The 26,389-nt window shown below is 31.6% G+C and overlaps 1 protein-coding gene across 2 annotated transcripts in view; it reads right to left on the reverse strand.

Annotated features, from left to right (window-relative positions):
- Positions 1-26,389, reverse strand: part of LOC143257332 (polycystin-1-like) — an 86,751-nt gene that overhangs the window by 35,266 nt on the left and 25,096 nt on the right. For both annotated transcript variants that reach the window (XM_076515838.1, XM_076515837.1), the window contains exons 7-23: positions 25,237-25,406; positions 23,526-23,975; positions 22,729-22,963; positions 21,398-21,580; positions 20,667-20,890; positions 19,308-19,458; positions 19,015-19,103; positions 17,711-18,018; positions 17,193-17,361; positions 14,256-14,487; positions 13,040-13,233; positions 12,306-12,462; positions 9,870-10,035; positions 8,218-8,420; positions 5,471-5,734; positions 4,913-5,061; positions 2,475-2,652 (exon numbers count right to left, since the gene is read on the reverse strand). In XM_076515838.1, the coding sequence (XP_076371953.1) occupies positions 2,475-2,652; positions 4,913-5,061; positions 5,471-5,734; positions 8,218-8,420; positions 9,870-10,035; positions 12,306-12,462; positions 13,040-13,233; positions 14,256-14,487; positions 17,193-17,361; positions 17,711-18,018; positions 19,015-19,103; positions 19,308-19,458; positions 20,667-20,890; positions 21,398-21,580; positions 22,729-22,963; positions 23,526-23,975; positions 25,237-25,406 (3,522 nt within the window). The remainder of the gene's footprint in view (positions 1-2,474; positions 2,653-4,912; positions 5,062-5,470; positions 5,735-8,217; positions 8,421-9,869; positions 10,036-12,305; positions 12,463-13,039; positions 13,234-14,255; positions 14,488-17,192; positions 17,362-17,710; positions 18,019-19,014; positions 19,104-19,307; positions 19,459-20,666; positions 20,891-21,397; positions 21,581-22,728; positions 22,964-23,525; positions 23,976-25,236; positions 25,407-26,389) is intronic.

The raw sequence follows: 26,389 nt of genomic DNA on the forward strand, positions 1-26,389 counted from the left end.
ATCTATAATAATACAGTGTAACTGGTTTGAAGGAACAAGACAGGTATTATCTATAATAATACAGTGTAACTGGTTTGATGGAACAAGACAGGTATTATCTATAATAATACTAACTGGTTTGAAGGAACAAGACAGGTATTATCTATAATAATACAGTGTAACTAGTTTGGTGGAACAAGACAGGTATTATCTATAATAATACAGTGTAACTGGTTTGAAGGAACAAGACAGGTATTATCTATAATAATACAGTGTAACTGGTTTGAATGAACAAGACAGGTATTATCTATAATAATACAGTGTAACTGGTTTGAAGGAACAAGACAGGTATTATCTATAATAATACAGTGTAACTGGTTTGATGGAACAAGACGTATTATCTATAATAATAAAGTGTAACTGGTTTGATGGAACAAGACAGGTATTATCTATAATAATACAGTGTAACTGGTTTGAAGGTACAAGACGGGTATTATCTATAATAATACAGTGTAACTGGTTTGATGGAACATGACAGGTATTATCTATAATAATACAGTGTAACTGGTTTGAAGGAACAAGACAGGTATTATCTATAATAATACAGTGTAACTGTTTTGATGAAACAAGACTGGTATTATCTATAATAATACAGTGTAACTGGTTTGATGGAACAAGACAGGTATTAATTGAAATATGTATAAAAAGCTTATTATTTTTTCTAACAAAACCAATTCTTAATAAATAGGGCTGATAACCTTTATCAGGTTCAGATACACCACAAACATGATTAGTAACCTTTATCAAGTTCAGGTACACCACAAATCTAGGACTGGTAATCTTTATCAGATTCAGATATACTATAAATATGACTAGTAACATTATCAGTTTAAGGTACACCACAAATCTAGGACTGGTAATCTTTATCAGGTTCAGGTACACCACAAATATGACAAATAACCTTTATGAGGTTCAGGTATACCACAAATCTAGAACTGGTAACCTTTATCAGGTTATGATACACCATAAATCTTTCTTTTGTTCTTTAAACATGTTTGCTGTTTGAATATCAAGCAGATTTACCTGGAGGTTAACTGCATTATTCATCCATAAGTTAGCAATGATAGAAGGAAGGCAGCTAGTCAACATTAACCATTTACAACACTTAGATTACACTTTCATCAAAGGATAGGGAGATTTACTTTCATATAATAAAGCTCCTATACCTGAAAGGGTGAGCATATTCTGTGACAAGATTCAAACTTGCAACCTGTAGATTGCAAGTTGAGCACACTAACCACCAGAGCATGGCAGTTGTAGGCCAGAACCTTTAGTAAAAACCATTAGAAAAGTTTAGTGTAAGCCTAATATAGTGGAATAAATACAGTTTACAAAATAAAATGTTCTTCAGGATAATCTAGAAAACAAGTTTACAAACGAAGTAATAAAACAAGATTATTTGATATTCTTTCAAGGCAACTAAAACTGAAATGTTTCAGCCCGTATGAGTCGTCCATCTTTAGGCCACATATGATCAACAATATCTTCTAATGTTTCAACTGCTTAGTTAAAAAAATTCCACCATTTAATCATCCACTGAAAATTTTCATGTCTTAATATTATTTGATTATCAAAAGGTTTAACTTTTGTACTTTGAAATTAAAGTAACCCATAAAAAACACAATAAGAATTATTTGTAACTGAGCAGTCAAAGATTTCTGTAGTTCAATAACTATTCTTAATTTTCAAAGCTACAGAATTCTAGTAGTCAATATGTAAATCTAGATTAGAAATATAAACAGTAGAAATATATTTTCAAACACTAAACAGTACATTATTAACCAAATGTATCCAAGGAAGTCTTGAAGACTTATCGAAGAATCCAAAAAAACTATAGGTAATTTACTCCTGATGTTTGTGTGAACTTCATTTTTTATGGTGTATTTACTGAAATTAAAATGCTCCTGCTATTTTGGGCAAAAACCCTAAGCCTCTATCTCCTGCCACTCCATTGCAAACTTGAAAAAAGTATGAAACATGGCAACCTTACCCAGTTTTGTTAAAAATGTGTTCATATGGCCCACAATAATCTCTATCGTCAAAAAAGTGGCCTAGCCATGGACAAGTGAATGAAAATAATGGCCTAGCACTAATCAACATCATACAAAATTCATGCTAGAAATAGTTCTGATAGTAATACTGCAGAAATAACTTTTACTTTGAATCCTCTCGTGAATAACTTTCTATCAAACCAACGATGTAATAAACTATTGAGATATGAGATAAGCATTGCCATAATGTTAATTTTATTTTTGAGGATAAAGGAGTTGAAGTCACATGTTAGGTATGACGTCTATCCATACCAAGTGTCCAGTGGAATATCCTCTAACATCTTGTTCTGTTTCTATAAACTTATCACTTTGTACAACAACAATGATAATGAGATAACAGCCTTCTTGGCCAAGAATGAAAAGCAATCTTTTTTGTGTATTTACCAGCTAATGAAGGATATCCAAGTGTGTCATTAATTGTCTTTTTAGTGAATGCTGATAATACTGATGCCTCTGAAGATTTAATCTGTCCAGACACTAATGTCATCCCTGCATTCAGGGACAGGTCAAAGGGGAAAGTTTCATTCCAAGCTTCATATTCTTCTTGAGTAGGCAACTCAGTCTAAAGATAAAACAAATACAGAACCAACAAGTATATGTATTTAATACTTAATATAAAGAACCAACAAATACATGTATTTAATAGTTAACAGGCACAACAAACAAATACATGTATTCAATAGTTAACAAGCAGAACAAACAAATACATGCATTTAATAGTTAACAAACAGAACAAACAAATACATGTATTTAATAGTTAACAAACAGAACCAACAAATGCATGTATTTAATAGTTAACAAACAGAACCAACAAATGCATGTATTTAATAGTTAACAAACAAAACCAATAAATACATGTATTTAATACTTAACATAAAGAACCAACAAATATATGTATTTAATAGTTAACAAGCACAACAAACAAATACATGTATTTAATATTTAAACAAAACCAACAAATACATATATTTAATAGTTAACAAGCAGAACCAACAAATACATATATTTAATAGTTAACAAACAGAACCAACAAATACACGAATTTAATAGTTAAGAAGCATAACAAACAAATACATGTATTTAATAGTTAACAGGCACAACAAACAAATACATATATTTAATAGTTAACAAAGAGAATCAACAAATATATGTATTTAATACTTAACATAAAGAACCAACAAATACATGTATTTAATATTTAAACAAAACCAACAAATACACATATTTAATAGTTAACAAGCAGAACCAACAAATACATATATTTAATAGTTAACAAACAGAACCAACAAATACACGAATTTAATAGTTAAGAAGCATAACAAACAAATACATGTATTTAATAGTTAACAGGCACAACAAATAAATACATATATTTAATAGTTAACAAACAGAATCAACAAATATATGTATTTAATACTTAAAATAAAGAACCAACAAATATATGTATTTAATACTTAACATAAAGAACCAACAAATATATGTATTTAATAGTTAAGAAGCATAACAAACAAATACATGTATTTAATAGTTAACAGTTAAGCACAACAAAGTTAACAAGCAGAACCAAGAAATATAATATTAACAAGCAGAACCAACAAATACACGAATTTAATAGTTAAGAAGCATAACAAACAAATTATTTAATAGCAGGCACAACAAACAAATTAACAAAAAAGAACCAAGAAATGCATGTATTTAATAGTTAAGAAGCAGAACAGACAAATATGTGTACTTTATAGTTAACAAGCAGAACCAAGAAATACATGTATTTAATAGTTAACAAGCAGAACCAACAAATACATGTACTTTGTAGTTAACAAGCAGAACATAAAAATGTATTTCACAGTTTCTAAGCACAACATGAATAACAAATGCACATACTTCAAAGTTACCATGTGCAACAAAACCAACAAATACACACACACACAGATATATTTCATAGTTAATATTTGAATATATCAAACATTTTTCTATAATTATGCACAATACACATCCAATAATTATTTTAAAGTTCTGTTTAATCATGTTCATAAGTAATTCCTGATGGACTTAATGCCACTGCTACAGTGATTAGATGTTTGTTTTTATTGCTAGATCATTGCATGAAACCTTCTTGAAAATGTACACATGGATTAGTTGTGTTTAATGAATTCAAGCACTGGATTCAACTTATATATCAAAAGTGTTTTGTTTGGTAAGTTCAAGCACTTGATTCAACTGACTAACAGAGCTTTTTTTCTGGTTAAGTTCAAGTACTGGTTTCAAGTGATTAACAGAGTTTTCTCTGTTAAGTTCAAGTACTGGTTTCAAGTGATTAACAGAGTTTTCTCTGGCTAAGTTCAAGTACTGGTTTCGACTGATTAACAAAGTTTTCTCTGTTAAGTTCAAGTACTAGTTTCAATTGATTAACAGAGTTTTCTCTGGCTAAGTTCAAGTACTGGTTTTGACTGATTAACAAAGTTTTCTCTGTTAAGTTCAAGTACTGGTTTCAAGTGATTAACAGAGTTTTCTCTGGCTAAGTTCAAGTACTGGTTTTAAGTGATTAACAGAGTTTATTCTGATTATCTGTTGGAACTTCAAGTAAACTAAGAAAGCATACTGCTATTAATTTATTAATAATCTTCATCCCTGATTTCCACTCAGAAAGTATAGACAATATTAATTCTTTGTAAAAAGTTATGGTAATGTTAGTTCTTTGGGGTTCAGTGGTACTTTTGAAAAGTTATTGTGCTAAAATTTAAGGTTAAATCTCCACTACAAATATCTGAGTGTGAAGTTTTTAAATAACAACTTATCCTAAACAAATTTCTCGAAAGGCTTACAGTAATGTTGATAACACTAAGTCGGGTTACGGCACCTAGCACATCACTAACTTCAACTCGTATTTCAATCGAACCGAAGGGCAGTACAAGGGGTACCAGTGTGTTTTTACCAAAGGAGACTAAAGATCCATATTTTCCATCTCTGTACACTTGAAAAAGAAATAAAAACAAAAATAGAGCTTAAATATTAATGGATGAACTATTTTAACATGAGCTCAACCATATTTTATTAATGGGAAACTTTAGTAAGAGTTGATCTCAATCTTTATCTTTACCAGAACATTACCATGAAAATTATAACAAAGCTTTTTCTTTGTGTATAATAACTTTCAGTTTTAAACACAGTAGAATTTTTTGTGGCTTGGTCATTATTTAACATTTCAACAAGACAATAACTACTACTCACTATTTAACCCTGGACAAAGCCAATATGTAATGCTTTAATTTCTCTGACTTAGTAATCCTAGCTAAAGATAAAACCTGATGAATTTACTAATTAACCTTTTATGAAGACAAAGATTTATTATTTCACTGTTTGTTAAATTCACATTTTCTTACAGTATACTGCATAGTCACTTATTTCTTCTCCTTCTGGGTCGATCCAGTTGGTACAGTTCAGAGTGAAGTCATCCACTAGTGCTCTACCCTCTTCTGGTACCAACACACAGTCACCAGTGATTGGGGGTTTGTTTCTTATTAATGTGATAGAAGTACTTCCAGCTGGTTTTCCAGGAACATAAATTTTTACACTGAACCTAAACACTTGTACTGTGGGAAAAGCCTCATATAGTGTTTGATTGATGGCAAAACGTTTATGATCATCTGAAAACCAGAAAAGAGAAATTATTACAAAACTTACAAAAGCACTCAGTAATTTTTACCAAAACTTTAATTAACATCAACTTGGGATATTTGTGTTCGTATAAAAGTTAACATTTCCTTAGATCAACAAATCTATTTCCAAAACATACTTACCTGGAGTCAACTGTGCCCATTCAGAAATACATGTTGGAAAAAACACCCAAAAAGACAATATATTGTGTTAGAGTGAGAACAGATGTCTTTGTTCTGATAAGAAATCCTGAATTGATTGCTCTGGAAAGTAGCATCTGTGTGTGATGTTGCACCAGTGAAAGAGGTGGTGCCACCAGTAACCAGGCATCCAGGAAATGAAAGTGATGAGTAAAGGTTTGTACAATTTGACAGAACATATGCAGCCAATGATAGTCGAAAAGTCAGGACTATGACCTATAGAACTAGACTCTTGTGCACAAATTGCAGATAGTGAGGGACGACTGTAATGGGAACATGCAGATAGACATTGGCAACATCAAACATAGTTATCCACAGTTCTGGTAACAAATACCAACACACAGTGAGAAATTACTTTACTAAGAACTTCAGAGGACTTAGCAATTGATTTAGACAAGAAATATTGATAACTAGATATCAATACTCCATCTTGTTAGGCATAACAAACAGATAGGAATAAAATACAAAAGAATTGGAACAACTCTCTCCACTGATCCCCTTCAACAACAAATCTCTGATAGCCAAATTTGGAGAATCTGTTGCAGGCAGGAAGCACTACAGACTGAGTGTACAATAGTGGTGGTGATATGAATTGAATGACTAATACTGATGCAAGGACATGAAGTACAAATGAAATTTGCAGAGCCAAACCTCCACAGACCCCAGAGGTATACAGTAGTCACCACACTGATTGAGTGGAGGAGTCTCATGAATATGGATCTATTCTGGTTACCACTGGACTAAGGAGTTGAAGTTTCAAATAGGCAGATCTAATACCAAGGAAAGTACAAAACACCCAGTGACAACAGAACACATCTGAATACAGATGAGTGACATCAAACCTTGAATCCAAAGACTCTGGAATGTCTCCAAATATCAAGGACTGGAGAAAAAGACCTTCACACAATTCACAATTGGTAGTAGCAGGTAGACAAATGCCCTCCAACAACTCATCTCAATCCAACAAATCCCATCAATATACCAGCCAAGGTACAAAAGCTGGCAATCAAACCAAGGTGGATGTTAACAATGGTTCCAACTTCTGGTAATCAAACCAAGGTGGATGTTAATAATGGTTCCAACTTCTGGTAATCAAACCAAGGTGGATGTTAATAATGGGCACAATTTGTCATCAGAGTAAAGTAAGACACTTGAAAATAACAAATCTGAATTTTCTCCAGATACAAGTGCAGCCTCAGAGTCCCCTAGGGAATCACCACCAGACCAAATTTATATCTATGTCTCACTATAGATAAGGCCACAGTCAGTTTCAACCTAGAGCAACTCTTTCCACAATTCCTGAGTGATGCTAGATATCAGATATAGAATAGGAGAGACTTGATTTGCATTTGTACTGGATATTTTAATCCAGGAATGTATGCCATAAATTAGTTTGCCAAATAAACATTTTTACATGAAAATGAAATTAGTAACATAAAGAACAGTCAAAGTACCTCCAATAGTTCTGCCGAGAAATCCATTAGTGAGTATTTTGTTGATAAAAAGTGAAAATATTATCTTCACAAGATGCTTACATACAGTACCAAAATAGAGGGTGCACTGATGTAGGAAGAAATTGCCACAAAACAGGTGTTGCAAAGAACAGTTAAATGTGCAATAAAAGCTGGAGCAAGCAATAAAAAAAAATCAAACCAATGCTTAGTTGGGCAAAGGAGAAGAAACCCTAGCAGTCAAATAATAAGTGTAGAATGAAGGGAGGTAAGTATGTTTTGGAAGTCTGATATATAAACGAAAGAAACAAGTATTTATACTGAAACCAGAAGAAACTAAACTTGATTGGGTCCTAACAGCTTTGTAGGTCCACAACTTTGTTGTTTCCAGAGTTTAATAGTATATTTAATGCTATTTTAATAGCAAAATGTTTAATAGCATATAGGACACACACAAAACTTAAATAAAAATACTGCTATTAAGGGGGTTGGCCACATTACATTTTTCCTCTAACCAAACAGTTCAACAAAATAAACCATTACAACAGATATCATAATAGGTTCTCATGGTTACAAAACTTGCCATCAATCCCAATAAAATCCATCCATCCATCATGATTTCTTCTGCACAAGCAAAGAAAAATGAGTGATTTCAAACACTAATTTTTCAGTTCTTTACTCTCAGTGTTCTAAGAAACAAAACAGGCTACAGTATGTTCATCATTACAAAAGTGTGGTAGCAAGACTGGTGCCATCACATCCAATACTGTAAAATTAACAGATTACTCTGTGCATGACTTTAACAGAGAAGGATAAACTTACTGATAGTGTGGTTCTTCGTTTCTGAGGTGATGTCAGTTAGTGTGTTGTTAACCAAATTCTCTGTAAATGCTAACCATTCATATCTTATATCATTGAGATTATCACCACAATCTTCATAGCAATCAGCCTGCAGAACAATCCATGTACTTGGGTTAAACAGCATACCTTGTGAGTATGGAAAACACATGTCTTTTTGTTCGCACCTAAAGAGCAAACCGAAACAAAAATATTTCACTGATTCAAAAACAAAAGTTTTATAAAAATTTACATAAATCAAAGTAATGATAAAAAGTGTTACCACAAAACAGTACGAACAATATCAATCGATGATACATTTGTATAAACGAAGAGTCAACTTAACATGATTGAAATGCAATTTTTACACTGTCAGATAAAAGATTTGGTTGGAATAAAGGCTTTTTGGGTAGTTTTATACAAAATTCAGGATATTTTGTACCATTAGAAAGTACAGGTGTAAACATGTTTTGAATAATGAACATGGTGTGTGTCATTTACTTGTTCATTATTCAATACCAGTTGTACTGAATATTTCTTTATCATCACAAAGGACAATTATGCCATTTCTTAGATGGAGGCAAAAACTTTACTGGAATCTTATTTTCTTTTATATGTAAAATAGGTGCACATCTTTCTACAAAAAGACCAACAATCTCTCTAATTGATACAAAAAAGTCAGGTCAGAAAATGTTAAGTTTACTAGCAAGGATGAACCCTGTGTGTGTGTTTAAATTAAGTATTATGTGTCTTTAGAAAATGAGTCACTTACTGGGCATTAGATCATAAAGTAACACTGCTGTATGTCACTTATCAGACTTCATGTAGATTATAAAGTAACCCTGCTGTATGTCACTTATCAGACTACATGTAGATTATAAAGTAACACTGCTGTATGTCACTTATCAGACTTCATGTAGATTATAAAGTAACCCTGCTGTATGTCACTTATCAGACTTCATGTAGATTATAAAGTAACCCTGCTGTATGTAACTTGTCAGACTTCATGTAGATTATCAAGTAACACTGCTGTATGTCACTTATCAGACTTCATGTAGATTATAAAGTAACCCTGCTGTGTGTTACTTATCAGACTTCATGTAGATTATAAAGTAACACTGCTGTATGTCACTTATCAGACTTCATGTAGATTATAAAGTAACCCTGCTGCATGTCACTTATCAGACTTCATGTAGATTATAAAGTAACCCTGCTGTATGTTACTTATCAGACTTCATGTAGATTATAAAGTAACCCTGCTGTATGTCACTTATCAGACTTCATGTAGATTATAAAGTAACCCTGCTGTGTGTTACTTATAAGACTTCATGTAGATTATAAAATAACCCTGCTGTATGTCACTTATCAGACTTCATGTAGATTATAAATAAAACCTGCTGTATGTCACTTATCAGACTTCATGTAGATTATAAATAAAACCTGCTCAATGTCTCTCTATTACTGATTACAGCACAAATATGAGACTCACAAGTTCCTTCTCCAGTAACTCTATACTACTGGTTACCAAACAAAGACAATGTGACCTATTCTAAACTTTCTATTTTAAATCTAAATTAAAGATTATCAAGATTCTTAGGTTAAAAATCAAATTAAGTATTTACATAAGTTTTGAATACCTTAACGAAGCCATCGGGGGTAGGCCTTCAATTACTTCAACCTGAATTGAAACATTAGAGTACTTAGATGAAGTTTCGATGATGGCAAGGAACTCGTATGTGATATTAGGACCCCACAGCATGGAAGTGTTGAGAGCAATATCTCCTGCACCCAAATTAACTTTCCCTGTCAAATTATAACACATTTTACTTCCAAATAATTGGTTTATAGATTAAGTGTTATCTTGAAGCAGCCTTAGAATATAATCTATATTGAGACTGTTTTTATCCTTCTCACAATTAATATCAACTGAATTAATATATCCGTTCCCTTTCTCCCTTTTTATAAGCATTACAAATCACTCTAATGAAGGTTTACAGTAACATGTTTCATTATAAGCATTATAAATAACTCTAATGAGGGTTTACAGTAACATGTTTCATTATAAGCATTACAAATCACTCTAATGAGGGTTTACAGTAACATGTTTCATTATAAGCATTACAAATCACTGTAATGAGGGTTTACAGTAACATGTTTCATTATAAGCATTACAAATCACTCTAATGATGGTTTACAGTAACATGTTTCATTATAAGCATTACAAATCACTGTAATGAGGGTTTACAGTAACATGTTTCATTATAAGCATTACAAATCACTCTAATGAGGGTTTACAGTAACATGTTTCATTATAAGCATTACAAATCACTCTAATGAGGGTTTACAGTAACATGTTTCATGACCCAAATCTGGTATAAAATCAGAAACCACAACTACAAAGTTTATAGTAACACATTTAGTGTTCCAAATGTGCAGAAACCTTGTATCAAATTAAGTAAAATCAATTATGTTGAAATATTTGCTTTAATTGTTAATTCATTAATTGGTTTATTGTCTCTTACTTTCAGTTAATCATAGTTAAATTTGTAGAATAATGCTACTTTAGTAGATTAACAACAGTTTCTGAAATTTGAATAACTTAACTACAAATCTACAAAACTATGTTAATAACAGTTTATGAAATTTGAATATCTTAACTACAAATCTACAAAAGTAGATTAACAACAGTTTGTGAAATTTGAATATCTTAATCATAACTCCACAAAAGTATGTTAACAACAGTTTGTGTAATTTGAATATCTTAACTACAAATATACTTTAGTAGATTTACAACAGTTTGTGAAATTTGAACATCTTAACTACAAATCTACAAAAGTAGATTAACAACAGTTTGTGAAATTTGAATATCTTAACTATAAATCCACAAAACATGTTACAACAGTTTGCAAAATTTGAATATCTTAACTAGAAATTTAGAAAATTATATTAACAACAGTTTGTTTGGTTTGTAGGTTTTAATTATCAATCTAATTATTGGAGGAAATCTCTTCCAGTTAACTTTATACTTAGCTGATATATTTATATATTAATAATCTTTTATTAAGACCCCTGGTTGTAAAAAAAATACCCAAATATCAGAACCAAAAAGTGAATTGTAGACACTAAGCTAGAAAACCATAATCAATTAATACAATTAAAAACAGTTCTCCTTCTGATTGATCAAATCTACTCATGAGTGATATATCTAACCTGTTTTGAAAGCAACAGAAACAGGAGTTTGTGGTGTTTGTAGATGCTGTTTACCTTCAGATTCATGCTTCAATAAAGCAAATCATATAAATTAGAAGAAAAAAAATATGTTAAAAGTGGAGAAAGAAGAGTAAAGAAAAAGACATGTGACCTGAGAGGTCAAAACTGAATTAGATTAGAAGAAATCAATGTGTGTGATACTGATTCTGGAGACGATAGAACACTGAAACCTCTAAAACCATTACTACTATATTCAGCTGTAATGTTTTTATACTTCGTGGATTTCAAATCTGAAAAAAAAGATTCTGAAATCAAGTAGTTTATTTCTATCAACTAATGTCTTCTGGGATATAATATTTCAATATTTGGTGCAACTCCTAGGTGGTTCATTTTTCATGATTGGGGGTCTTAAATTTTTACCAAAGTTCCTTAACAAAATAGTCATTGAAATAATTAGAACAAGAACACTTGTATCTTAAGTTTTCATGATGTTATTAAATTGGAATATACATTTAAATTCAAAAGTATACAAAATAAAAAAGAAAAAAACTCTCTACAAATTACATGACATTCAAACAACATGAACATAACACATATGATACTAAGTGACAGAACCTGAACATAACACATATAATACTAAATGAAAGAACCTGAACATAACACACATAATACTAAGTGACAGAACCTGAACATAACACATATAATACTAAATGAAAGAACCTGAACATAACACATATAATACTAAGTGACAGAACCTGAACATAACACATATAATACTAAATGAAAGAACCTGAACATAACACATATAATACTAAGTGACAGAACCTGAACATAACACATATAATACTAAGTGTCAACTGCACCTGCTCCTTTTCCAAAACATCCTCCTATGTCATCAGCAGCAGTCAGAGTAGAATGGTCTACAATTGGGTCTGATGACATGGATTCATCTAGGTTTCCACTTACATCCTTAGGATAAGTCTCTCCTAATCTTCGACAGAACCAGGTGATACTGAAGTTCTACAATGTATCAACGTTTATTGCTGTGTATTAATATTGGGAAAATAGCCTGTATCATATAAATATATGACTGCAGAATTAACCTTAAAATATAAATGATAGCAGGGTTAACCTTGAAATATAAGTTATAGCAGGGTTAACCTTGAAATATAAATGATAGCAGAATTAACCTTCATATAATAAATGATGGCAGAATTAACTTTGAAATATAAATGATAACAGAATTAGCCTTGAAATATACATTATGGCAGAATTAACCTTGAAATATAAATGATGGTAAAATTAATCTTGAAATATACACGATGGCAGAATTACCCTTGAAACATAAATGATGGCAAAATTAACCTGGAATACAGAAGATAGTAGAATTAACCTTGATATATAAATGATGTCAAAATTTAACCTTGAAGTATACAAGATGGCATAATTAACCTTAAAGTCTAAATGATGACAGAATTAACCTTGAAATGAACTAAAAACACTAGTAGAAATTATCTTATCATAGTTACTTATATACCAAGAAAACATAATCAATATAACACTCCATTAATAAAATCTGAATAAACACAAAGTTTACCTTTATCACATTTTCGTTGATATCAGGGTCAATGGTGAGCACACCTGGTTGAAGTCTTATAATTTGTCCAAGTCCACGAACCATCTCTGAGGCTGAACCTTGAACCATTATTGGTATTAATGGAGTTGCAACGATTTTTACGTAGGTATAGGCTGTGCTTTCAACTGGATAAGGTGTATAGCCCAACTCTTCTCCTGGAACCCAAGTACACAATAGTTTGAAGTGAAAGAATTTTGTTAAACATTAACAAATCCTACTTACTAATACACAAAGTATCTTGCTTACAGCCCCCTTTCTCTGGACCTTTGACAAAAAATTGATATAACTACCAAAGTTAAACTTCCAACAAATAACTAAACTGGGAATACAAAACAAGAGAACTATGTCTCAAAGACAAAAAAAGTATATTTATTTCATTCATTACAGCCATGCAGTTAAGACTTGAACAATACAAGAGTATATTTAATCAGACTCCCTGTGTCATGTAACTCTTGGCTTGATACCAAGGTTCAAAAGGTTTGCAGAAATGAAAAATTTTCACCCCACTCCTTGGAAAACTTGGAGATTTCCCAGAAACCCCTTCTCCTCAAGTGTTGGACTCACCAACTTCTAACTGATACCAAATAAATAATCTCAATCTCAAGATTTGCAAAACATTTACATTTTCACCCAACCTCTTGAAACGAGTTATTTTGTGAAAATTCTGTTATTGGGGTTACTTAAAACTAAACCACAGATTTGACACTGGTTTACATGAGAGCATATAAATAAGTAGGCTTGATGTTACTCTTCACAATTTTCATTATAACAGTAATGATTGTTACACTGAAACAGCACAAAATAGTATTCAAGTATTAAGATTTGTATTATAGTGGCCCTCAAAATGTGGGCCTTAGGCCCATAGATTTGTTAGTACATCTACAATGAACAAAGCATCTGTTTTTCGTTCGTTACAATCCTGCAGTTAAAACGTGTAAAGAAAAAAACTTCTAAACTAAGTGATGGATATACTTTAGTTATATTAACCAAAAGAGAATTGTAATTATGCTATGATAGAAATGTTATTTGTGAAAAACTGATTGTGTATTTGTGTGCCAGTAGCTTCTTCAAGTAGTTTCTATGAAATATATACATAAATAACAAGACACATTACTTGATAATAAAACAGTCAGTTTCTAAATTCCTGGAAACAAACCACGTGAACTAGAATTCTTACCAATCATCCTTACACGGAGCACAAATTTATACAAGCCCAATTTGAATCGCCGAGGTGGGACAAGCAGAGATGAGATGTTCCACGATAACAAGTCAGAAAGGTCAATCACATTACCAATAGAATTTCCTGAACTATCAATTTCTTGAGCTTTCCACTCTCTTTCTGCTTGCATAGTTAGGTTACAGACAAGTTTAACGTTGCCCACTAGTCGAAACGTTTTTCCACGCATTTTCTGAAAGAGGGATTAATGTTTAACATTGTTTCAACTGGAGCAAAAAGACACATAACAATATGTAAAAAAATTTTTACTTTTTCTTGTACCTAGGCAGAAAGTGTTATTTCCCAATTGCTTATGCCTAAAGTAAATGAAAAAGATCTATTTTTCTTTTCAAACTTTGCTTTTGTGATCTGAGTAATGAAATTTTCAAATTTACACATTTCCAGAACATTCTAGGTAGATTCAGTGCTAAGTAGCTGATAGAGAATTTTCTTGAACTTACAAGAATGTTGTAGAACTTGCAAGAATTTTCAAGAACCTTTTAGAATGTTCTAGAACTTTCCATAGTAATATATATATATATACAAGGGCTCACCACTCACCACTTCAGTTTAGTTCTAGCTGTCTAAGTGAACACATAGACCTAACTGATTTTTATCAGAGATGGCATCAAGAAGCTACAAGCATTCTCCAGATGCATTCTGCTATGTATGTGGCCAATTTATCAAAGCAAGAGCAAAAAAGTACTCTGTGACAGCATCTGCTAAAATGTGTGAAACCTACAGGGCTTATTTCAGCATGCCTGTCAGGGATCAAGACAAACCCTGGGCACCTTATTTTACCTGTGAGCACTGTAACAAAACTCTAGAAGGTAAGACGGACAATTTTTGCTTGCTTAAATAGTAAGATTTTATATTATACAAGTTCTAGACCTTTTAAAATGTAAATATATATTTTTTTTCCATTTCCAAGAGTATAGAAAACATATCACATGTAAAATATTTTGCATGAACCTCTTACACATCAGTTGTGGATGAAATAAATTTATTCTTCATAATAACAATTTTATTTTGCTCTTTTGCAGGATGGTACAGAGGGGAAAAGAGAGCCACAAAGTTCGCTATTCCAAGGATTTGGCGTTAACCCACTGACCACTCAAGCAATTACTACTTCTGCTTGATGGACCCTTCAAAACATTGGGATGGTAAGAATGCATCTGCTATCATGTATCTGGACCTTCCATCATCCATCGCCACAGTGCCACAATGTTCTGAGCACCCTATACCTACTCCACCAGAGAGAAAGCAGCCATCCTCAAAAGAGAACAGCAAATCAGAAGAGGAGGTAGACACTGAAGATCCAGATCACAATTTCAGATGTGCAGGTGGTGAGAGAAACCCATAATACACCAACCAAAGAGACTTCAATGACTTGATCAGAGATGTTAGTCTAACAAAGTCAAATGCTGAGACTATATTTGGAGGCTGATACGTGGAAGTGATTTACATTACAGTTGCAAATCTCGAAAAACTACTCACTTCTAAACATTTCTGTTCATTTTTGTATAACTTTAGTGTAAATACATGTAAATCTTGATTCATATGTTGTTTTATTCAGACCTTATGTAAATGAAAATGTGCAAATTTGCCCATTTTTGCATAAAAAATAGGTTAATTTCTAAATTTCATTATCCAGGTCACAAAAGCAAAGTTTGAATGGAATAATGACCATTTTCTGTACTTTTACAACATAAGCAAGTGAGAAATAACACATACTATCCAGGAACAAAATTTGTGTTACATAGTATAATTAATAATTAAACACTTTCTCTGAATTTCTCTTCAAAAGGACTAACCAACTTTTAGACATAAGGAATATACAACTGTAAAATAAAATCTATATATAAAAGAATAACTCTGTCTCATAAATACTTAAATAATTAAGTCAACTATTACTCACACTTTTGCTTTTTAGTTTGAAATGAGAAGAAATAGAAGTTGTAAGTGATGAAAAACAATTTACATTCTGAAACAATTAAAAAGAGGAAAAGGTTTCTATTTCCCCATAATAATTCCAAAACAGTGAGATATTAAATACACACCTTCAAATGTACTTTATAGTAGCACCATTTCTTGTTCTCTCTATGATGTACTAAAAACACATAGGTCCAAAAAGTCTTGATCAAACTGAAACAGAAACCTTTATAACCTGAGCACTTTTGAAAGGTCAACCTGTGGGTTATAAGGGTTTCCATATCAGTTTTATCAAGTCTTGTTCTTTCCAGGTATTAAATAAACACCTACACATGTACTTAATTTGACTTTTAGGTTAAGGCCATCTTAAAGAAGATTTTAAGAGGTATTATTATTTTTATTTCATTAGATAAAAGTTGAATAAGATGACGATATTCTGTCAATATCACTTTTAGGTCATGTAAACAAGAAGTGATAAATAACAAACCAAGGGTTCACAAACTGAAATCAATAGCAGTCTACAAACAAGATATGCAATTCAACAAACCATGTTTTCAAAACATCAAACACAAGCAAAACTGAAAAACAGACACAACTAACCATTAGGGAAGCTAACGTTAATACATGTTTAACACTGAAAACAATAATTCATCACTCATGAACTCTTTTTAATATGCATTTTACTTGTTCTGTTTTTTTTCCACATATGAGAGATAGTGTTCTTTGAACAGTAAATTCGTCAATAAAATTAAACAATGAATAAATGTATATCACATAGACATCTTTACAGTTTTCTTCAAATGGATTTACTTTGCAATATTTTGGTCTTAGGCTTACTTCAGTCAAAACAGTTCCATTTAGTAAAAGTGCAGAAAGTATTCTTATCTACTTTTCATTGTTTAATTACATAACATATATATCATGCTTATTTTTTACTGTATGAAATAAAAAATATTTTAAGGTTACCTCAACTGGTTCTGTAAATATCGTACTATTATCTTCAATCCACATCACTGGTGGATCACACGGCATCTGTGCAACTTGAATAGTGATACTTTGTTTCTCATAAGATACTGAGTTGAAAACTTCTACATCGACTGTGAATAAACCACCATTTTCAAAGGAATGCTCAATTCTGGAGGACAACATGAAAACAAGATTAGTTTAATACTATTAAAAAACAAAACGGTAATACCTACATATCAAAAACAAGGTTAGTTTAATACTATTAAAACAACATGGTAGTACCTACACATAAAAAACAAGGTTATTTTAATACTATTAAACAACATGGTAGTACCTGCATATCAAAAAAGAAGTTAGTTTAATACTATTAAAACAACATGGTGGTACCTACATATCAAAAACAAGGTTAGTTTAATACTATTAAAACAACATGGTGGTACCTTTTAATTAAATATCAGACATTTAGAATTCTCTTTTTGCACGTGAAACGTTTTTTTAAAACAAGGATAGAAACAAACCTTAAAGGATTTTCCAAATCACTCTGCCAAATAATTTCAGCTTCAGAATATTTTGATAAACACATATCCAAGTTTCCAAATGCAAGTGGTAATTCTCCATCATTAGATGAAAACACGATGCAAGTAAATTCATCAGTTTGATCTAATAAAACGTCTATAGACATTGGTTCAGATGGTGAAGGAATAATTCCGCTATCTACTATTTGAAGACCAGAAATGGGAATCATAGAACGTATTACTTGAGTAAAAATTTCACTGGCCCCTTGAAGTAGGTTCCATGCATATATACTAACATTATAGACACCAGGCTATAAAGATTAAAAAATGGTTTCTTTAATTTAATTTTTCAAGTTACTTGAATCTTATAAACACATTATTTATCAAATATATATACATAGCTACTTGCAATGATAAAAATTGTTTAAATTGGAGTATTTTAAGGCACTCTACAGTATAGATTCAAACCAATAAAAAGGTTTAAATAGGACTTTGTGAGGTTGATAAAGTCCTGGTCCAATGTATATTTGTTACCTTTACTCTGTTCTATCTTAAGTATTTCTAGCAGTGTTAGAAACAATTTAAGATTACGTCTTAAAGATATCAATTTTCCTTCATCAACCAGTTTGACCACAGAACTGAACAATCTAATCTTCCTTTGGTTGATTTTAAACAGATTTTACTTACGTCTTGACTTATGAAACAATTTTAGAAATAAAAGATATTTTTTATCCATTGAAAAGTAATGGGAACTATATGATAGGTAATAATGGACTTTGTTCTTTCACCTAACTAAAACTAGTTGTTACTTCATTGGTTGAACCTAATCACACTTCACAAGCTTGAACACATCGAGACATTCTTTTAATGTAAGATGGGCTACTTCCTGAAACTAGCCATTGTTCTTATCTCTTGATAAACATCTTAAGAATTATTTTAAATTAAAACTGTCCTCTTGTATAAAGAAATAACAGCCATAAAACAAATATGTTCGAACACTGATAATTGTAACAAACAGTACTGAGATTTCAAGTGAAATAAAACATGGTATGGAGGACGGCTGGCCAACATTATCCACAACCAACTGTTGTCATGTTAAATACTGTGATTTGACTCTCACACTTATAATCCACCTATAAACCAGCCAGCAACCCTAGACTTTACTGAAGATATACTGGGATAGCTAGCTTCTTTCTCCTTCAAATAAGCAGAAAATCTACCTTTATACTTAGATGGGTCAAGCACTGATCCATCTCTTTTTTTTTTAAACAAAGAAGAAAACAATCAGATACATGTCAGATGCTTACCTCAGTGAAATTGTAAACAAGTGGACTAGTAGAACTATTGAGAAGAAGAGTGCCATTGTCCAGCTCCATTGTATAATAGGACACAGTACCTTAGTTTCATAGAAAGATTATACATCATTTCTCTGATCCAAACTATCACAAGGTTACAAAATAAGCAATTTTATGAAGAAAGCATTAGCTATGTTTCATTACTGATTTAGTGCAATGAACTGTTGAATGTGTTCACTTATTTTAATAAGTACGTTCACTTTTCAAGTAGAAAACATTATTTTAGTTATAATCTAACATGTTACCTGTACATGAGACGTCAAAATACAAAGCTGACCCATAGACAGCATCTGTCATATTTGCTCCCTTTAATAGCTGGCGGTTAAAAGGATCTGTAGCGATATCCAAGTACGTAACATTAACCATGACATTGGAGATGAGTTCATAGATAGTCAACTAGGAGGAAAATAAACAGTGTAGAAATAAATAGAAGTAATCACATAGATTGACAGCATTCAAATACACTGACTGACAATATTTTGATAAATTTTATTTATGTGAACTTTCAGAAACTTCTAAGCATTTTCAGCGTACGGAGGTGAAATGAGACAAACACATCAACGTATCATACTTTGAGACCATAATTTAACTAATTCCAAAACAAAACTGTTTCAATGTAACTCTTCTGAAGAGCCACATCTTCCCAAACACTATGTATTTTAATTCATTTATACACAGTTTTTTATTTCATGTTGTTTCAGTAAATACAGGTTTCATCGACTTTTTGTTATTACATTTGAAAAAGAAGCAAAAATAAAAGTTTTATATTGAGAATTTTACAAAAAATACTTTAAATAACAGTTCAACTGTTTAAAATAAGTTCATGATTTCAAATTAACTTCATTTCTTATGCTCAGATTAAAATACACCAATTTCTTATTAAGTTACTGACTAGTGCTGAAACACTTATTCCCATTCTAACTAATACTTCCTTCTTATTAATTAGACACTTCATCACTAAATTTTGTTTGTAAAGTATTTAATATACAATTCAAATTATTTCTTATTTGTAATTCATCTGTACATACTTATATCATCTAGGCAACACCTTCATATTTGTATCTGGACAACACATTTGTGTTTATATCTGGACACCTTCCTTTTTGTATCTTGACAACACCTTCCTGTTTGTTTCTGGACAACACTTCCTGTTTGTATCTGGAACAGCACACTCATGTTTCATCCGTACAATAATCTCATGTTTATATCTGGAACAACCCCCTCATGTTTCATCTGGAACAACACCCTCATGTTTATATCTGGAATGACATCCACATGTTTGTATCTGGAACAACACCCTCATGTTTATATCTGGAACAGCACCCTCATGTTTTATTTGGAACAACACCCTCAAGTTTGTATCTGGAACAACACCCTCATGTTTGTATCTGTAACAACACCCTCATGTTTATATCTGGAACAGCACCCTCATGTTTTATCTGGACAAAACTTTCATGCTCATGTCTAAAAAAAAACCCTCTCATTTATGTCTGAACAACACCTTCATGTTTCCACTATTACAAAGACAATATTATTCTAGCTTTCAAACTGTAGTACATACAACTAAAATATCTTAACCTTCAACAGTACCAATAAGTTCTTACCTCAACAAAGAACACTTCTTGACTGACCAGGTTGCTCAAGTTAACCGTTAGATTATAAATGCCTCCAGCACTGTAGGTATGAGGAAGAAATACTGACCATGGACCTATACCTGTGTTTAACAAAGACAGTTGCTGCTTGGTACCATCACCAAAATCTACAATGCCTTCTGGGTCTGTAGGCAAATTGTCACTGGTGATATATGCAAGTGATGCATTAATCAATCCTACAAATAAAATTAAACATCTATCACACACATGAAATATAGCAAGGTGTAAATCTTTGATTAATTACAAGCAAGTTTATTTAATAACTACTGCAGTGTTGAGTTGTAAGATACAATAACATTAACGTGTTAGGATAATAACTACTGTCTTCTTGTGTTGTGAAATATAACAACATATTAATGTGTTAGGATAAGAACTACTGTCTTGTTGTGTTGTGAGATACAACAACATATTAATATGATAGGATAATAACTACTGTCTTGTTGTGAAATACAATAACATGTTAATATGTTAGTGAACTTTACAAAATGATGAAATCAAAGCGATCAATCTTCAAGATGATGCTAGTGATCTGACGACAAGTAAAGTTAGTCTTGTTTGACAAGTGACAGTTGTTTGTGGTGTGTTTGCTTCTTCTGGTATCTTGATACATAACCAAAGCTGTCCACAACTACAAATGATACTAAACTGTAATAATATCATAGTAGAAGTGATACATTACAAACCTGGAGGATATATTTGTGGAGAATCACTCCATAATTCCCAGTTTAGTGAAACTGGATACTGACATGGCACTTCTAATGTTGCATTTAATGTTCCATGAAGATTTGATGCATTTACTGTTACCAGATAAATCTGTTCCAGAGGAAACGTGTAGGTTTGGTTATGTCCTGATGCATTAACAATACCTGAAAAACAAAAATATTTTAATATAAGACTTTCTGAATAAAGAGAGATGTTTCAAGTTTCACAAACGAGTTGTCTAAAACTTTTAAAAGAATGTTACAAACTATCCATAAACAGCTTTAACTTCTTGTTTTTTTCAGAGAACTGCACATCAGTTCTTTACTTTATATAACAGTATTGTAATCCACATATATGGTAACATTAATAACTTTCATTAGTTCATACATTTCTCTACCAATACATTAAAGAGCTTTGGTTAGGTAGTTTCTGCCTACTCAACACAAGTGTGTATTTAATAAGACAGAACTGGGAGTGAAACCAACAACACAAATATGTGTATTTAATAAGACAGAACTGGGAGTGAAACCAACAACACAAATATGTGTATTTAATAAGACAGGACTGGGAGTGAAACCAACAACACAAATGTGTGTATTTAATAAGACAAGGCTAGGTGTGAAACCAACAACACAAATATGTGTATTTAATAAGAAAGAACTGGGAGTGAAGCCAACAACAAAAATGTGTGTATTTAATGAGACAGGACTATGAGTGAATCCCAGTAAACAGAACTGTGTTTTAATGAGACAGGACTATGAGTGAATCCCAGTAAACAGAAGTGTGTTTTAATGAGACAGGACTATGAGTGAATCCTAGTAAATAGAAGTGTGTTTTAATGAGACAGGACTATGAGTGAATCCTAGTAAACAGAAGTGTTTTTTAATGAGACAGGACTATGAGTGAATCATAGTAAACAGAAGTGTGTTTTAATGAGATAGGACTAGGAGTAAAACTTACTGCTCTCAAGAATAAGGATTTAAGGACTAGTGACAAGGAAGAGCATACTGTGTTGCTGTAACTAAACACTGAACTGAAAACTTTTGTAAGAGTAAAAGAATATTCACAAATGATTGTACTTTCAAAGAGCATTTCTTCAATCTACAGGACTTTAATAACATCACTGAATCATTCTAACTTTAATTTCTCCAACTCTCAATATTACCATGAAGAAAACGTTTACAACTTTAATTAATAATTTAGGTAACTTTAGAGCAGAATGACATATATAAAAACAGAACAAATTATGATTTGGTTGTTGTTGTTGTTGCTGAAAAAACTTACAAAAGAAACATTTACAGGAATTACTCACCATCGATGAATTCTTCAAGAATAGTGCCATCACCAAAATTCCAAATGAGGGTGATGCTGCTTCCATTTGCCATCAATACGTGAAGCAAAGCGCTGGTCCCAATAGGAATAAACAGTGGATCACTGGTTAGGGTTAGGTTTGTTATAGGAATTTGTACGGGAACATACTTGACAACAACAACGCTCTGTTCTACTGAGCTGTTTGAAACAGTCATTGAAATAGATTTGTTTCCAACCTGAATAAAACAGAAATACTTCATGATGAAAACCCTGAATTCTGTATCAGAATATATACCATACTGGAAACTGAAGTTCTCACTACAATAACACTTGTATTGTTTTATACATTGTACAAGAAATCATGTCTGTAGTGAATAGAATTAGAGACTTTGTGAACAAAGATAACAAATGGAACCTTAGACCAAAAAGAAGATCTTTTACTATTCTTTTAGTATAAAAATAAATAAATGAAAGTGTTACAATAAATTTTAAGGTAACAAGAAAAACATGTAAAAATATTACAATAATGTTAAGGTGACAAGAGAAGCAAGTCAAAATGCTATGGTAAACTTTAAGGTATAAAAAGAAACAAATGAAAATCTTAAACTGAACATTTACAATACACATTTTACACCTGATATATTAGAGCAGTGTGTAAGGTTTTCATAAATGTATCCAACATTATTTCCAAAATCATACTATTGACCTTAAATACAATGACAGTTGTTTTCCTACATTTCATTCTAATTTAGTTCTGATCAAGCAATTCAAGTAACAAGTTAGGAGATAAACTATTACCTCTGAAAACACATGTGCCATAGTGATGTTCACAGGTTCTGAAACAATACCACGTAAAAAATGTCGCACATTTAGAGGTGCACTTGAGCTGGAATCCACTAAACCCTGGGTTATTTCTGATGCAGAAGCACTCCTATAAGCAATGCTAGAAGTTCCACTGGCAAAACCTAAGACATCCCCCGGTTTTACCTCATAGGTATCATCAGCCAACAGATGATAGTGGTAGCCCTCAGAATCAGGAGAGACAGAGATAGTGTACAGTCGATCGTACAACAGTCCTGAAGATGACAGAGAACACGAAGGTGGAGTGGTCATGCTAGCACAGCCTCTACTAAATGGACACAAAGCTTCAGTAGTCTGACAGACCACAATTCCTGGCTCTGTACAAGTAGTAGCACAACTTTTAGTCTGTGAACAATAAATGTCACCACCACAGTTTGGACGAAAAACCTATAAAGGAAAAGATCAAATAGTTGTATCATAATGTGTACACAGCAACAAAACTATTTCTTCCATCTGAAGAATAAACCAGAAAACGAGTTAAATAGCAACACAAATTATACCAATTAGAAAACTCAACAAAGTACTGTAAAGTTTGAAGATATGTTAGAAAACATATTAGTTATAATTAGCAATTACAACACACAATTAACACAGATGACACATAGTTATAATTAACAATTACAACACACAATTAACACAGATGACACATTAGTTATAATTAACAATTACAACACAGAATTAACACAGATGACACATTAGTTATAATTAGCAATTACAACACACAATTAACACAGATGACACATTAGTTATAATTAACAATTACAACACAGAATTAACACAGATGACACATTAACTATAATTAACAATTAACACTTGTTAGAATTAACACAGATGACACATTAGTTATAATTAACAATTAACACTTGTTAGAATTAACAGATAACACATTAACTATAATTAACAATTAACACTTGTTAGAATTAACACAGATGACACATTAGTTATAATTAACAATTAACACTTGTTAGAATTAACACAAATGACACATTAGTTATAATTAATAATTACACAACTGTCGTTTCCATCAGATAAACGTTGCTACTGTAGATTGTCCTAACCAATTAAAATATTTAAATCAATTTTTAAGAGTATTAATACACTGGAGATAAATTCAAGGTGTGGATAATGCTATACATGTCATTAGCATATACCAAGAAGGCTTTGTTAAACAAAACCTACTGACACATCTTTATTAAAAACTAACAAGAGATGTAGAAGGTGAGTAATCTGAATTTTACTGACACATCTTTATTAAAAACCAACAAGAGATGTAGAAGGTGAGTAATCTGAATTTTACTGACACATCTTTATTAAAAACTAACAAGAGATGTAGAAGGTGAGTAATCTGAGTTTTACTGACGCATCTTTATTAAAAACTAACAAGAGATATAGAAGGTGAGTAATCTGAATTTTACTGACACATCTTTATTAAAAACTAACAAGAGATGTAGAAGGTGAGTAATCTGAATTTTACTCCTCACCACAACTAGAGATCCTTTAGATCAAGCTAGAGTTTCTTTACTGTAACTTTCAAATAACTAACAACTTATGCTTTGAATGTATGCACAGTGATGCTTGCTCAAGTCCATCTTTAAACAGGTAAACATTCCAGTCTGCTTGACAAAAAAACCATGAAGACGGTCATTACCAAGAGGTCAAGAGATCCAGCTCCAGTGGAGTAGTATTCAAATGCTAGAAGTTTCCCAGATGGCATCTCTATGTATGTCATCAAAACTTCAGGTTCAGAGAGAGGAGTTGTAACCATTCCAGGCATAATAATGTCTGGTACTGTATTACCCTGGCCTGATATCACAGGATCTGAGGAAGAGAACAAACATGTTTGATTCACTAAAATATACAGTAAAATATTCCTGTTTGATTCATTGAGATATACAGTAAAACATTCATCATTCATTCACTAATATATACAGTAAAACATTCATGTTTGATTCACTGACACATACAGTAACACATTCATGTTTGATTCACTGGCATATACAGTAAAATATTTATGTTTGTTTCACTGACATATACAGTAACACATTCATGTTTGATTCACTGATATATACAGTAAAACACTCATGTTTGATTCACCGACATATGCAGTAAAGCATTCATCATTTATTCACTAATATATACAGTAAAACACTCATGTTTGATTCACCGACATATGCAGTAAAGCATTCATCATTTATTCACTAATATATACAGTAAAATATTCCTGTTTGATTCATTGAGATATACAGTAAAACATTCATCATTCATTCACTAATATATACAGTAAAACATTCATGTTTGATTCACTGGCATATACAGTAAAATATTTATGTTTGTTTCACTGACATATACAGTAACACATTCATGTTTGATTCACTGATATATACAGTAAAACACTCATGTTTGATTCACCGACATATGCAGTAAAGCATTCATCATTTATTCACTAATATATACAGTAAAATATTCATGTTTAATTCCCTGACATATACAGTAAAACATTCATCATTCATTCACTGATATATACAGTAAAATATTCATGTTTAATTCACTGAGATATACAGTAAAACATTCATGTTTAATTCACTGACATATACAGTAAAACATTCATGTTTAATTCACTGACGTATACAGTAAAACATTCATGTTTGATTCATTGACATACACAGTAAAACATTCATGTTTCACAGACTGACATAGTAAGATATTCACATTTGATTGTGAAGTGAGATATTCCTAAATGTTTCAAATTATGTATAAAATTAGTTAACACTTTTAGTTACTGTTAAATGATTTTCTACTGC

The sequence above is a fragment of the Tachypleus tridentatus genome, chromosome 7, assembly GCF_004210375.1.
Source record: "Tachypleus tridentatus isolate NWPU-2018 chromosome 7, ASM421037v1, whole genome shotgun sequence".
NCBI lineage: Eukaryota > Metazoa > Arthropoda > Merostomata > Xiphosura > Limulidae > Tachypleus > Tachypleus tridentatus.